Source organism: Penicillium argentinense (genome assembly GCF_028826775.1).
Source record: "Penicillium argentinense strain IBT 30761 chromosome Unknown utg000005l_segment0_segment0, whole genome shotgun sequence".
In the NCBI taxonomy this organism is placed as follows: Eukaryota; Fungi; Ascomycota; class Eurotiomycetes; order Eurotiales; family Aspergillaceae; genus Penicillium; species Penicillium argentinense.
Window position 1 is genome coordinate 3,622,647 of NW_026622664.1, and position 13,570 is coordinate 3,636,216.

General features: G+C 51.1%; 6 protein-coding genes across 6 annotated transcripts; 3 read left to right on the top strand and 3 right to left on the bottom strand.

The window, feature by feature from the left end:
• Positions 1-322: 322 nt before the first annotated feature.
• N7532_006138 (putative meiosis protein MEI2) lies at positions 323-3,043 on the bottom strand (the record flags this gene model as incomplete). The annotated part of the gene is made up of 12 exons (XM_056618632.1): positions 323-604; positions 659-738; positions 792-838; positions 901-929; positions 992-1,009; positions 1,062-1,092; positions 1,159-1,177; positions 1,236-1,302; positions 1,467-1,691; positions 1,794-2,267; positions 2,324-2,810; positions 2,868-3,043. The coding sequence occupies 12 exons, from the start codon at positions 3,041-3,043 to the stop codon at positions 323-325; spliced, it is 1,935 nt and encodes a 644-aa protein (XP_056474791.1).
• A 1,408-nt stretch (positions 3,044-4,451) lies between these two features.
• On the top strand, positions 4,452-7,323 carry N7532_006139 (Rab GTPase-binding exocyst subunit SEC15; the record flags this gene model as incomplete). Its single annotated transcript, XM_056618633.1, has 8 exons — positions 4,452-4,490; positions 4,544-5,536; positions 5,726-5,857; positions 5,918-6,019; positions 6,081-6,190; positions 6,245-6,380; positions 6,432-6,881; positions 6,937-7,323. The coding sequence occupies 8 exons, from the start codon at positions 4,452-4,454 to the stop codon at positions 7,321-7,323; spliced, it is 2,349 nt and encodes a 782-aa protein (XP_056474792.1).
• Positions 7,324-7,644: 321 nt separating this feature from the next.
• hapE (CCAAT-binding factor complex subunit HapE) lies at positions 7,645-8,827 on the bottom strand (the record flags this gene model as incomplete). The annotated part of the gene is made up of 5 exons (XM_056618634.1): positions 7,645-7,647; positions 7,706-8,332; positions 8,385-8,441; positions 8,544-8,557; positions 8,731-8,827. 5 exons carry the CDS (start codon positions 8,825-8,827, stop codon positions 7,645-7,647), a joined length of 798 nt encoding a protein of 265 aa, XP_056474793.1.
• Positions 8,828-9,491: 664 nt separating this feature from the next.
• N7532_006141 (Fcf2 domain-containing protein) lies at positions 9,492-10,460 on the top strand (the record flags this gene model as incomplete). Its single annotated transcript, XM_056618635.1, has 3 exons — positions 9,492-9,646; positions 9,715-9,868; positions 10,086-10,460. 3 exons carry the CDS (start codon positions 9,492-9,494, stop codon positions 10,458-10,460), a joined length of 684 nt encoding a protein of 227 aa, XP_056474794.1.
• Positions 10,461-10,684: 224 nt separating this feature from the next.
• On the bottom strand, positions 10,685-12,021 carry N7532_006142 (purine-nucleoside phosphorylase; the record flags this gene model as incomplete). Its single annotated transcript, XM_056618636.1, has 6 exons — positions 10,685-10,970; positions 11,026-11,228; positions 11,286-11,350; positions 11,420-11,499; positions 11,598-11,676; positions 11,727-12,021. The coding sequence occupies 6 exons, from the start codon at positions 12,019-12,021 to the stop codon at positions 10,685-10,687; spliced, it is 1,008 nt and encodes a 335-aa protein (XP_056474795.1).
• Positions 12,022-12,372: 351 nt separating this feature from the next.
• On the top strand, positions 12,373-13,548 carry N7532_006143 (mitochondrial 37S ribosomal protein uS10m; the record flags this gene model as incomplete). Its single annotated transcript, XM_056618637.1, has 4 exons — positions 12,373-12,549; positions 12,612-12,718; positions 12,898-13,322; positions 13,394-13,548. 4 exons carry the CDS (start codon positions 12,373-12,375, stop codon positions 13,546-13,548), a joined length of 864 nt encoding a protein of 287 aa, XP_056474796.1.
• Positions 13,549-13,570: the final 22 nt, after the last annotated feature.

Below are 13,570 nucleotides of genomic sequence, written 5' to 3' on the forward strand. Positions count from 1 at the left end.
AAGAGAAATGGTCCCCTTGGGGCTTGGATTGAATGAACGCTGCCAGGGGGGTCAAACCCCCCGTGGCAACATCAGGAAAGATAGAATTCCGCGCACGAAGCCCGCGGCCACCCCAGAATCGAAAACTCGAGAACAGCAAAAGTGAACGAAAAATAAAAAAAAGAGAAGAAAAATTGAAGAAAGATCTTCTCGAGATCTTTGTGTCCTTCTACCGGGCCACTCCCCGACCGCTCACCCGAGGAACGAACTCGGCGCCCCCTCCTCGCCCTGGCCACCACCCTCCTACTGCCCAGCCGCGGCGCTATCCTAGGTCCGCCGCCAGTTAGCGGAGGACACGCCAGGGCCAGGATGAGGCTGGCGTGAACTGGGATGGCGGGAATTGCTCGCCGGGGTGACCTGCGGACGCGAGCCGGACCGGAACGGGAACAGGCCTACTCGACTTGTTAACGAGCTGCCCATTTGCCATTTGGCATTGAGACGGAGGAAGCGACTTACCACCACCAGAAAGCGGGCCCTGCCCCACGCTCCGGGCCAGGATGGTGAAGGTGTCCATGGGGGGGAAGGTGGCCAGCCGTCCCGCTCGAGGACCAGAGGTATGGAAAAGCTAGTACAGGTCAGAAAATGAATGTTCCTGGACCTTAAGCATGTGATTACTTACCTTAGGCCGGTGATCAGCCCGTTGGAGCATCACCGGCTTGTTGCGGAATTCCGCAACAGCTGCATCTCGGCCTTGGACCACTGAGGCAATGATTAGAAATGGCAAAGGGAAGGGAGGAAGAAGGGAAACAGACCGGCATAGGCGACCCTGGCAAGCTTCTCGTATGCCTCGAAGCCGGGCCTAGGTAAAGGCAAGTTAGCAAGGTGCCGTCTTGAGATCGCAGCAACAGATCAATTTCTTACCAAGCCTGATCCACACGGGCCTTCACAAACTGAGATATAGTGAGCAAAAATTCAAACAAATAAAACACCAGAAATAATATCGATACTGTACCTTCACGAGGGCAGCTCGCTAGAAAGAGACGTTAGTGAAGATCATCAACAAAATAAGCGCTCAAACTCACTGTGGTGAAGTTGACAAATGCGTAGCCAACGCTGGAGACTAGTTTAGCAAAGGAAACACAAGAGTATCAATTTGGAACAAAACTAAGGGAAACATACGTCTTCTTGGTCGAGAAATCTTTGAACAACCATTAGAAAATGATACCAATTGTGTGCAATGAACGAGGAAAGCATACCCATACGCAAGTACATGAAGTCATACTCGCAGGAGCAGGTCTGATCCAGGATCTCCTTCAGATCTTGCTGATTTCCTAGTTAGCTGTTTGAAGTTGAGGATGTCCACGAGAGAAAGGGAGAAGGAGGGGGATCTCACCCAAGTTATCACATTTGGAATGCTGCGAATCATGATCTTCATTGGATGCGGCTTTAGCCAGCTGTCTTCGAATGCTGGGGGACCTGATTCTTACCGTTTTTCGTGTGTCCGAATCTTCGCTGAGCGTACTCGGATTGATTTCGTTTTTCTTAAGTTTGGCTTTCTTATCCGCAGCGGTGTCGGCCGACTGTCGTAGGGTCTTGGTCATCGGCTTGGACACTTGGCCACTACCCTGGTCCTGATACTGTCGACTCACAGAAGACCAGTGTCGGTCCTCGGGCATATCAGGCTCCATCGCAAGCACTTCAAGCACAAACTCCTGTAAGAAATGAGCGAGATCAGTCTGGGCCAAAACAGGTAGCAAAAGAACAACAAGATTCATATACGGTCGCAGGCTATCGTAGGCTAGGATAAAACATACCGAGGTTCGGATAGCGTTGAGTGCGCGGATCGCATTCAGTGCATATCGATGATCGCGGTATCGAACAACAAGCTCGTGAACAAATATGCCAGCACCTTCAGAACGGGTACCCTCAGAATCGACACCTTCCGAGCTCACCCCGAGACGATAGGGCTGGATCCAGTAAAACTGGCCTACGAGGGCGAAAAAAGGTCTGAGGCGGTCGGAAACATCGGCGGAGGTAATACCAGAGCGATTGGTTGTGTACATCCGAACAAACACACAATCTTCAGAACCCTGGGGAAGGGCCACCGCGGGGCGGGTCGCCTCAGCAAACTCCTTGGAAGGCATGGGAATGATCACCCAATCTGGGAAGGTCTGGTTCATTCTCATTATGGCCCGGTTCGAGTCGTTCGAATCGTTGAACCCGATATGGAAATAGCCGTGAGTGTTCAAGAATGGCATGAATGGGCCGACCACAGAGGGGAATTTCGCCTGTTTTCAGTGTTAGATGCTCAAAGACCTTAGACATGTGACTGAAAGAAACTCACATCTAGGAAGCGGAGGAGGTCAAGTCCCTCCATGTCTGTGGAGACGTCGCGGACAAGAAATCCGAAGGACGGTGCTTCATCTTCACGGACAACAGCAGACTGCCGGGAGGCCAGGGTCTTGGTAGGGCCACGGAGAATTGAAGCTTTTTCGTTCTTGTCCTTGCCCTTGCCACGGTCACCAATTTCCCACCTGGTGCCCCGACTGTCATTGTCGCGCTTTTCCTGACGGGCGGTATTGAAGGTACCCTGGGCCATGGTCGCCTGATACCCAGCAACGCGCTGGTGAGGGGGGCGGTAAATGGCTTCCTTGACCTTTTCGGTATGGCCAGGCTGTGCAGAGCTGTCGCGAGGAGAGCCGGCTGCGTCGGTACGAGTCAAAGAGGACATAGTTTCTCTAGAATCGTGGGTAAGACCCGGATTTATGCGATCCTGGGGGCGAGTCTGACGAAGAGGCGGATCAGGGAAACTAACACGAAAAGAGTATTTACTGCACAAATAAATCTTTAGTAGGTATATTGTGACAGGGTGTCGCTGGTATACTCACGGGACTCGTCGGTTCATCAGACGGTTTTCAAGCTGGGGTCGACTGTGGACACTGCGAGATTCTTCGTCTCGCACGTGGAGAGATGGGGAATGACGAGCAGAAGTGCCTGGAGGCACAACAGCGGAGGGACTCAAAGAGGCCTTGGAGGCCGAATATTCTGCGAGAGGAGACGACATCGCGGTACGATGCGCCGATGGACTTGCTCACGAGAAGGAAAAGAGGAGTGCTGAGGAAAAAGGGTTTGTTGAAGAGAAAAGGGTTGATGCCTTAAACTGCGATGAGCTTGTGAAAAGGCAAGGAGTAGATAAAAGAGAGGAAGAGACGCGGACAGAGGTGAAGATGGAAAGAAGAAGGGTTGGAGGATAGGAAGAGGAGAGGAAGGAAGGTTCATGAAAGTACAAGCATTTATTGCACGACTGCAGAGCCCCACTTTCAGGCAAGCAACTATTCACTGCGCCCAGCTATTCAATCATGACTACACCTACCAGCTGTAGGTCTGCTGCCCCCAGGCAGGCGTGGTGTGCTGCGAACTTCCCATGTGATAGGCTGAGCTGGGTTTCACCGAAGACGCCGGGAGGCAACGAGAATGCCGCGGTATGAAGAGGACGGTGTCGAGTGACAGCGCAGCATCTCGACTGTGTTAGTCGCCGTGGGGTTCTTTTCAACTCGATAGCTCACCGATGCTATTGCGGCATACTGTTCAATGTCCATGTCTGGCATAAGGCGCATGTAGAGATTGCTCTCGGATGCTGATGGCAGAGCACTTTGACCACATGAATCGATTAAACACTTGTAGATAACAAAAATTGCTTCGGGTAGTATTGAATATCCATACGCTCTAAGTATGCGTGGCCATTGAAATCAGGTCTTCTCCGATACACCGAGAAAGGTTCCCCGGTGGAGACCGAAAGCCCGAGGATCAGTAGAATCTATCTCTTAACGATTCAGTCTAATGCCCAAACCCCACGAGAATATATAGAGAGTCAAGAAGGGCCAGGAAAGGAGCTTTTACATTTTAGCTAATTATTGGTGCTTGGGCCCTGTTTTGAAACATGATACCAGCCAACTGTCGGCCGGGCCTGATCATTGTAGCGGAAAGCAAGATGTGCGAGGAAAAAGATAGTTCAATTATAAGACTATACGCAGCTTTGATAGAATATTAGACCTTTTACAGGGGCAAAGAGTTTCCAGGAAGCATTTCTTAGAATTACTCGTAGCTCAAGTATCACCAAGATTTTGTTGGCCGTCTTCTTGGTGGATATGTGATTAACTTGTGTCTATCTATAATCTAAGAAGAGCTTCGACTCCTAAACAGCATTGAGGCTTGGTGTCTGAATTTGTGAGGTGTGTGCGTTAGGATCGGAGGGTGAGAAGGGAGAGTGGTTGTGAAAGCAGCAACGGTTGTCGACAGCTATACTCCCAGCGGCACGTGCCGTCGCCCAACCCTAAGTTAATGGCTGGTGTGGCACGTGCAGTGCCCTAAGCCCGATACGGTAACGCCGACTCCCCAGGCACGGGCGTCCCGCGTGTTGGCATCGGCAGCTCCTCCAGCTCCGCCAGCTCCGCTCATGCTCCATGTCCACCATGGCACCTACATTTCCGGAGCCCCATGTTCTGAACCAGGTTATTTGCCCCGTTGTTTTGCTCCTGAATGACTGCATGCTAAGTATCGACAGATCATTATCTCCCCGTCCGACACCGATTATCTCGACCAACTCATTCCCTCCATACGCGAGTACAGTGTTGGGAACCGAACTCCCCAGCTGCTACAATCCCTGTCCCGCTTCGCCACGGACAAGGAAGCGGAAATCGAAAGAATATGCAACACCAATCACCAAGAATTCGTCTCCTCCGTGAACTCCCTTCTTCGCATCCGAGAGGGTACTGTTAGCCTGACCGCCGAGATTCTCGATCTCAACCAATCCATTCAAACATCTACGGAGCGCCTTGCGGAGCAAAAGAAGTCCCTAGTGGAGTCCCGTGGTCATCGCCAAAATATTGACGAGACGTCTCGTGCTATCCAAGATTGTCTGGAAGTCTTACGCCTAGCGAACCAAGTCCATGATTTGCTGGCCAAAAAAAACCACTATGCGGCGCTACGTGCTTTGGAGGAGCTGCAGAATGTCCATCTCAAGGGTGTGACACAATACAAAATCGCGGAAATGATCCAACGCTCGGTGCCGGCCACCCAGCGCGCCATCGCGGAAGCGGTCATGTCGGATCTCAATACATGGCTTTATCGCATCCGAGAAATGTCTCCTTTCCTGGGCGAGCTAGCTCTATTTCACACCGATCAGCGCAAGTCGAGGCTGAAAGAACGCGCGGAGAATTTTCCATATTTGGAACACTTCAAACTCAATTCCGCCATCGAGTTGGTAGCGGACGAAGACGAAGAATACGACCTGCTGCAGAACGAGGATCTGCAAGTTCCTTTTGCGCCACTTTTTGAATGTATGCACATCCACCAGTCTTTGGGACAGATGGACAAGTTTCGTATCGAGTATGCAAACACACGCCGCCGCCAAAAAGACCTTCTCCTTCCTTCTTCTGTCACCCTGGTCGATGAAGGTGGAGCAAGCCTTCATAACCTCCTGGAAGAGATGGCCGGATTTGCCATTGTCGAACGAGCAACCATGAAAAAAGTTCCAGATTTGAGATCCTCTGTTGATGTATGCGCGCTCTCTCTCTCTCTCTCTCTCCTTCTCCATCTCCCTCTCCCTCTCCCTCTCCCTCTCCTCTCCCTTTCCCTTTCCTTTCCCTTTCCCTTTCCTTTCCCTTTCCCTTTCCTTTCCCTTTCCCTTGGGGCCCCTCGGGGAGATGACCTAAAAAGAAATACCCTCTCTGACTAATGCAAATAGGTTGATGAACTCTGGGATTCGATGTGTCAGGCCGCCGTCGGTGTGATATCCAAAGCTCTTCATGAGGTGGATAACGCCGAAAGCATACTGAAAACAAAGAACCTGATTGCTTTGTTTATGCAGACTATGAATGTATGTTATTCGAGTGGTCCATTTACAACTCGTGCTTATCAATACTCATTCATCGAACAGACTTGGAACTTTTCAGTGAGAGTCTTCGATGATTTCTTGCTTACGCTCTTCGAAAAGTATGCTGAGCTCCTGAAAAGACGCTTCAGTGATGACTTCCAAGAGGTACAGTACCATTGCTTGCATCCCTCCTTTCCTTCTTGGTCCACTAACTTGGCGTCGGCAGATTGTCTCAACGGACGACTACATGCCCATGCCAATACAAACATTGGAAGAATATGACAAGGTGCTCAATGTGAGCTGGTACGCTCCAGAAAGCTCCCGCGACGAGCAGCTGTAAGTTTCTACCTCTTTTCGATGAACATCTGGATGGTCTGGCTAATGTTTTAGTTTCCCTTGCATTCTGCCATTCTCAAGGATGTATCCTCTGTGTTGCATCGACATACGAAATTTTTTGAACCAATTCTATTTCTTCGCCAATGACGACTTCTCACATCCCAATGTGATCGACGATACATTGAAAGACGTGAGAGTGGCCCCTACAAGCCTGATAGCTCGGATTGCTAAAACCAAATAGGCGCTGGACGATCTCCTTTCACGTAAAGTATGCGATACCCTTGTTGAACGTCTGTCTTCGCAATATCTTGGACAGATTGTTCAGATTCTAATCAACCTGGAACACTTTGAGCTGGCTTGTCATGAGCTGGAATTGCTTTTAGCAGCGGCCCGGTCTCAAAATTCCACTGGAACCTCAATAACTCTTCGTGCCACGGAGAAGTTTCGAAGCAACAAGAAAGCGGCTGAAAAACGGATCTTCGAAGTCGTCAACTCCAAGATTGATGATCTCATCGAAACAGCGGAGTACGAATGGATGGCAACCACACCTCCCGCCGAGCCCAGCAACTACATGCAAACTTTAACTCGGTTCCTTTCTAACATTATGAACTCGACGCTGCTCGGATTGCCGACAGAAATCAAAGAGCTGATCTATTTCGACGCACTGAGCCATGCTGCGAATATGATACTGGTAAGACTTGTGCACTCTCTGTATTCCATGACATCTGACTGACTTAAGGGATTAGGCTCAACCGATGGCACCGGAAGTCAAGAATATCAATCCAAACGGTGTCATGGCATTGGCAAAGGATGTGGAATATCTGGCCCAATTCGTGGACAGTCTGAATGTTCCTATTCTGCGCGAAAATCTCGACGAGTTGCAGCAAACAGTGCAGCTTATGCAAGCCGATAATGCAGATGAGTTCTACGATATATCGACACGAAACAAGAAATATGGACGTGTTGATGCCATGCAGGGGCCTGTTTTGCTAGAAAAGTATGGCATGCGGTCGATCTACACATGGTTCATACCCTTTGCTAACCATTCCGCTCTTAGGCTCACTCGAACTGTCCAAGCGCCGACGAGGGTGGATAAATTTGTGAACTTGTCTTCGCGATTCAAGAAGACTTGATTTGCGTAACATTTGCAAAAAGCTGTTTAAGAAGAGTTGTTGGGAATTCTCTGGTTTCCTAGGTACAAAAAGGTATATATGATCCAAAAACACGACTTGAAACAAAAATGAATAAGATCAACCCAAAGGGGACTCTGGGTGCTATATATTTCTCCTGTAGGATTTATTCATAGCACTCGGCATCAGAGTAGTCCCTAATCTGGCGCGAAGGTGATTCTTCAGAACGAAAACCAAGTAAAAAAAATCCATAGAAGCCCAGTATTCGCCAGGAGCCTCGCATTCAAAGCAGATAGGAAAATCAAGATAGAGTGTACGACGGCATCACTGCGAGTATTAGCATACTAAACTGGCACATCTAGAGAAACCAGAAAAAAGGACATACCTGCTGAGGGGGTAGGTGCGGGTAGGCATACATTCCCTCAAACATCTGGGACTGAGGCTGGCCATACGCGGCTGTTGGGTCCGACTGAACGGCGCCAGGGTACATAGTAGGCTGCGGGCGGTATTCCTGCTCTTGAGGAATGCCATGTTGACCAAGAGATCCATAATCGGCGGGGCCGAGATGGGCCTGTACGCCATGCTGGGATGGCGGAAGCTGACCTGCGGTCCCAGACGGTCCTGGTGCCGCACCGGCCTGGCTTGACCGCTTAGCATGCGAGGTGGCTTCTTCACGGGGAACAATGTCAATGAGAAAGTCAAACATGTCCGACTTGGAAAGAGCCGCGGCAATGTCGGAGCGCTGGAGGGTGCGGCGCTTGTTATCCTCAGCATGGATCCAGGCGCGCATCGTCAGCTCGGTAATGAAGATATCGCAGCCCTTCGCAAACAGGATGGGCGCCTCGGCAGAAATCATCTTCACTTCTGGGTCGGCCTTCATCACCTTCTTGATGCGGGCGAGTGGTAGTTGGTGAATCTTGTAATCATGGCTATCCGACTCCAGGTGATTAATTACATGCTGCCAGTACGTCGTCAAGATGTCGCGAGCTGTTCCTTGGAGGCCTTGGTTGACCTGCTGGATGTGAGCAATCAGGGAGCATAACCTGAACATATCGCGCACTTACATTAGCCCAAGTTCCTGTATACAGCTCGGCGACTGGCGCATAGCCTTGTGCCGAAAGCTGTGATATTTAGTTAACGACCATTCCACTCGAGTATCTCGGCCTGCGATCTCGGCCACTTGAATCGGCAGCCAATCGTCAGTCCGTTAGTTGATAGCATACCGCTGCACTGGCACCTAGAGAAACGAGAAGTGTCAGTATCAAAAACCATGAATCCTATACAAGCCATCATGTTCGCATATAGAGTTGAGAACGAGGGTCTCACCACAATCGGGCGAAGGGGGGGGTGGGAGAAGGAAATTGGGTGGAGGTATCCGTAAGGCGAGGGAATCGGTGGGGGATCAAGTACCATAGTGACCGCCATTTCTGATGTCGTAGACAGGTTGTTGTTGTTGCTGCTGCTGACGCCCCTGTTGCTGGCCAGCGCCCTGAGATGTGGGATCCATGGTGAAGAAACGCGCGCGCGCAAGATGGATTCAGGATTTAGGCCGAAACGGTCGTGAAAGGAGAACGATTGAGCTCGAAGAGGAGACGCGGCCGTGTCGGAGAGCGGTGAGAAGAAAAATATGGGCGACTAGAGACAGTATCAGGAAGGAGAGCAGTTCAACCCAACCGCTGGCGCGTTCGAGGTGATGAAAGAAGCGCGTCGGGTCGTGCCAAGCATGGAGGTGCCTCAGCTGTCTGACGTTTCCGGGTGTTCCCCCGCCGGAGGCTGCGACACCTAAAGGAACGCCCGCATGTCCCAGAATCGTGCGTACACTTGGCGTTTTCGTCCATAAGCTGGCATTCTCATTCTTTTTGAGCAAATAAGCGTATGTTTCAAAAGATCTACTTCTTCATGTTCAAGTGTAGCCAATGCGATTCTATATAGGGAGCTGGGTACTAAGTCTATAGGTATCGGATACCTGCTTTTCCGCGTTATTACCTAACATATTCAAAGTATCTGGTACCAAGCCCCAAGGCTCCTCCGTTCCGAAGTCACATGATAACCACGCCGGACTCCTCACAAAAGTTTGTCCGAGCCGAGCAGCAACAACAGAAAAAAAAAATCTATAAAAGCCGCCTTAGCCCAGCCGGACTACACATTCCCAACACCCTACTTGAGCAGGGATGGTTGACTCGACATGCGTGGATGCCGCTGCCCAGCCTCGGGATGAGGTAGACCTGACGGATGAGCAGATTCAACAGCTTCTGCTCGAAGCAGAGGGCCGTCTTCGTGGCCCCGACGTCCAGACCACCAAAGAGCTAGATGTCGCATACTTGAGGTATGTGTCTATTCTCTGATGGCCGCTCACTTCCTCTCTCTTTGGAAATTGATACTAACAGTCTTCAGGATTCCCAAGCTCTCGCCCGGTTCCTCACTGGAACCATATGTTCGCCAAAATGACGATATTGCTACCGCGGAATCGGCCCAGCTCGTCGACCCCAAGCAGAAGAAACTCGCCAACTCCTTGCATGCTATTGCTCCTCAACAAAAACCAAGCAAGGTAAGACAAACACACCCCGATAATTTCCTACCCCATGCTATGAGGAAAATTTTCCCAACGCACAAGCGCTTGATGCGGCGTCACCAGTCCGTCTTGGGCTGTGCTGCACCAGTGAGAGCTTTTATTTTTCATAGTTACTCTGAGCATTCATCTTGATTCCAATTCGTTTCGAAAATGTGGAGTTTTGTTCATGTTGAGCTAACTGTCGACACTGTAGGAAAAACCCACTGCTGGAGCCGATTGGTTTGATCTTCCCAAGACGGAGATGACGACAGATTTCAAGAGAGATCTGCAATTGCTTCGCATGCGATCTGTCCTGGATCCCAAGCGACACTACAAAAAGGAAAGCAGCAAGGCGAGAGCCCCCGAGTACTCTCAGGTCGGAACGATTATCCAGGGTCCGACTGAATTCTTCAGCGGCCGCATCGCGAAGAAAGACCGCAAGAAGACTTTCGTTGAGGAAACTATGGCTATGGAGCGTCAGACACGGCGCTTTGAGTCGAAATATCGTGACATTCAAGATACCAAGCAAAGTGGCAAGAAGGCATATTACAACAGTCTCCGGGCCAAGCGAAACCGAAAGAACAAGTGACCGGAGAATGAAGAGACGCGAGGTAATTATGCCCAAATATATCACCAACTCTCAGTGGCCTGCTGAGCTCGACTGGCTTGCTGGTTGCCACTCACAGCTTTCGCTCGGGTCGGCTGTATAACCTCGCTGCTATTTATACGCTACCGAAGACGTTCACGAGGGTGTGCAACACCAATTTCTGCCGAAATGGTCAATACCTTTTTTTTGGCAGCAGTTGGAAGGGCTCATACCTGCATATCCACGGCTGCTGTACGACCTGCCTCCAGAACCTCTTCGTGACCGGCCTTCCCTTCCTCCAGGAGAGCATTGAGCTCAACTGCGGCTTTGTCTTGGAGCAACTGTTCGTCTCCTCGGGGGACGGGAGCCAGAACTGCATTGTTCGTCACCAAGCTTATCGCTAGCACTCGAAGTCCGCAGTGTCTAGCAGTCACAATCTCGGGGACGGTCGACATTCCAACCACGTCGGCGCCCATCATTCGAAGCATCCGGCTCTCGGCTCGTGTTTCGTAGCTTTTTGTTGTCAGATAATTCATGTCGTATGTTTGAAAGGATTTGACGGGCTTACGTGGGGCCTCCGACGTAAGCATACACTCCTTCATGCAGCTTCCGGCTACCCTGACTAGGCTTGATTTCGTTCCATGCTCGGTGCACATGACGACGAAGTTCGAGGTCATACGCATCCGACAAAGGTGGAAAGCGGACGCCAAAGTCTTCGTCGTTAGGACCTCTCAGTGGATGAACTCCTGCCAGGCCTGCCAGGAAGATATGCTAGATCGGGTCAGTCATGTATTCACATTCCCGGTGGAAAGAAGTAGTATATTTTACATCGTTCAGCAAGGTGATATCACCCACGCTGTATTCAGAATTGAGGCCACCGGCCGCATTCGTCACTGCCAATCACAATATTAGATGTTGCAACAATGGAAGTGACCTTGATCATGTCCTCGGGCAGCACTTACGCACGACAGTGTCCACACCCAGTAGCTTGAACACCCGGATTGGAAAAGTGACTTGGTCCATCGAATGACCTTCGTAATAGCTTTTGGTTTTTGTGTCGCATATTAGCAATCATTCCTGGGCAGATAAAGGGAAAGCGAGAGAAAGGAAGAAGGTAAAAAAAGGGCACAATAGTCTTACTGAGCTCGGCCAACCATCAAGACGGCGGGAATTTTTTGGCCGAGAAATCCAAACACCAATTTCCCAGCATGGCCAGCAACTTTGGATTGTCAGTAGCTTTCGAAGGCGGATTGGATCAAGGATGCTCACCAGTCGGACGAGGGAAATGGGGAATCGAGGTGTAGTCGTACTCGGCGCGAGGATCGGCCTGGACGGTTTCTGCGAGACCACCCAAGCCAGAACCGCACACGATGGCCACCTGAGGCTTCCGGAGGCCCTCAGGCAGACTGCTGGTCAGGAATGAAACCGCCTCGGCGGCCCGCTCGTACGAAGACATACTGGACGTGATATCAATGGGAGAAGCAAGGTTGAGACTCGAGCAGAGCGGGGTGGATCTCCCAAGACTCGGAGTCTTCTGATGCTGCGGAGTCGCGTGCGGTCCCATTGGCTGGGCGCGACGAACGGCCATGGACTGCACGCTGCAGTAGAGACTACTACGGGTAGTACTAGTTAGTAATGTTGACCAACAGGCCCCTGGTTATATAGAGAAGTAGCAAAATAGTCATGGGATTGGCGAGACGCGGCCAGGTGTATTCTGTTGTATTCGGCTGTAACATATCCTGCATATTCTGCTAATATAGATCGGATGGTACAGCAATCGCATGCCACCGGTGTCAATAGAGCATGCTGACCCTTGTTGCACTTCGCTCAATACCTTCCGGATGTCGCCCGCATGGACTAAGACTGAATTGATGCTGCGATACTACCGATTCCCCAGAATCCTCGAGGAATTGAAATGGCAGACCCTTGGGTGGTTGTGGTCGAGAGCCGTGGCCCAGCTGAAGGCGGTCAGGTCAGCCCGCATCTCTCCAACCCCCAAAAAACCCACACCAAACAGACGATGAGACGCCAGTCATTGACGATGTTCGCAAACGCAACACGTTCATTGCTGGGAGCCGGAAAGCACCTGAGGGTATGTTGTGCTCTTATGTCCCTCCTTCATACCACCACCATACTGACCGACTGGTTGCACAGGTGCCCCTGTCGATTCGCTCGCTATCCTCCCCCAGCCAGCTCAACGCGCCGGAAACGAAGGCAGCCCCCCAGGCCAATCCCACATCCGCCCCGGAGGCAACCGCGACGTACGAGACACACTGTACTGCATGCTGCGGAACCATGTTGACTGACCGAACTGCATTTGATACAGGTCCACCAGCGCGGAGCCACTCCCCGAGCAACGTGTGAAAGAATGGTGAGTCCAGCGTATCGCCCGTCGTCCTCGGCAGCAAAATCAAAGAACACGCCTCTGACCAGCAATCAGGTCTGAGCGTCTAGGAGCTCTAGGCGAGAATGCCCGCCTACCACGCAGCGTGCAAGCAGTATATTTGCGGCCCCTCCGGAGGAAAGCGGAATACGGTCTCCCCGTCTGCGACCTTCAGCTACGATCCTACAGCGTCGAAAACGTGGAATTCTTTGCCGACTTCGCCATCCGCGCAGCCTATTATCTGGACCTCCCGGTCTCCGGACCCGTTCCTCTCCCTCGCATCGTCGAACGTTGGACCGTCCCGCGAAGTAACTTCGTACACAAGAAGAGCCAGGAGAATTTCGAGCGAATCACTCTCCGTCGATTGATTCAGATCAAAGATGGAAACCCGCAAGCCGTGCAGGCGTGGCTGGCTTTCCTCCGGAAACACGCCTTCTACGGAGTTGGTATGAAGGCCAACGTCTGGGAGCACGAGAGCCTCGGTACGATTCCTCGATTCCTTTCTAATGTACTCCCTCCTACGTCTACGACAAGTTTGCTAATGGAACAATAGATGTCAGCAAGTCAATGGACCAATCCGCTCCGGAAATCCAGAAGAGCCTTGAGCCACACTTAGCCCAATTTGGCCAACGAAAGGATAACTCGGCCGGAAACAACATATTCGATATCTTGGACAGTGATCGGTTTGCCGAGCGCAAGAACGTCTGAACTTGAGCTCATTGTAATCCTT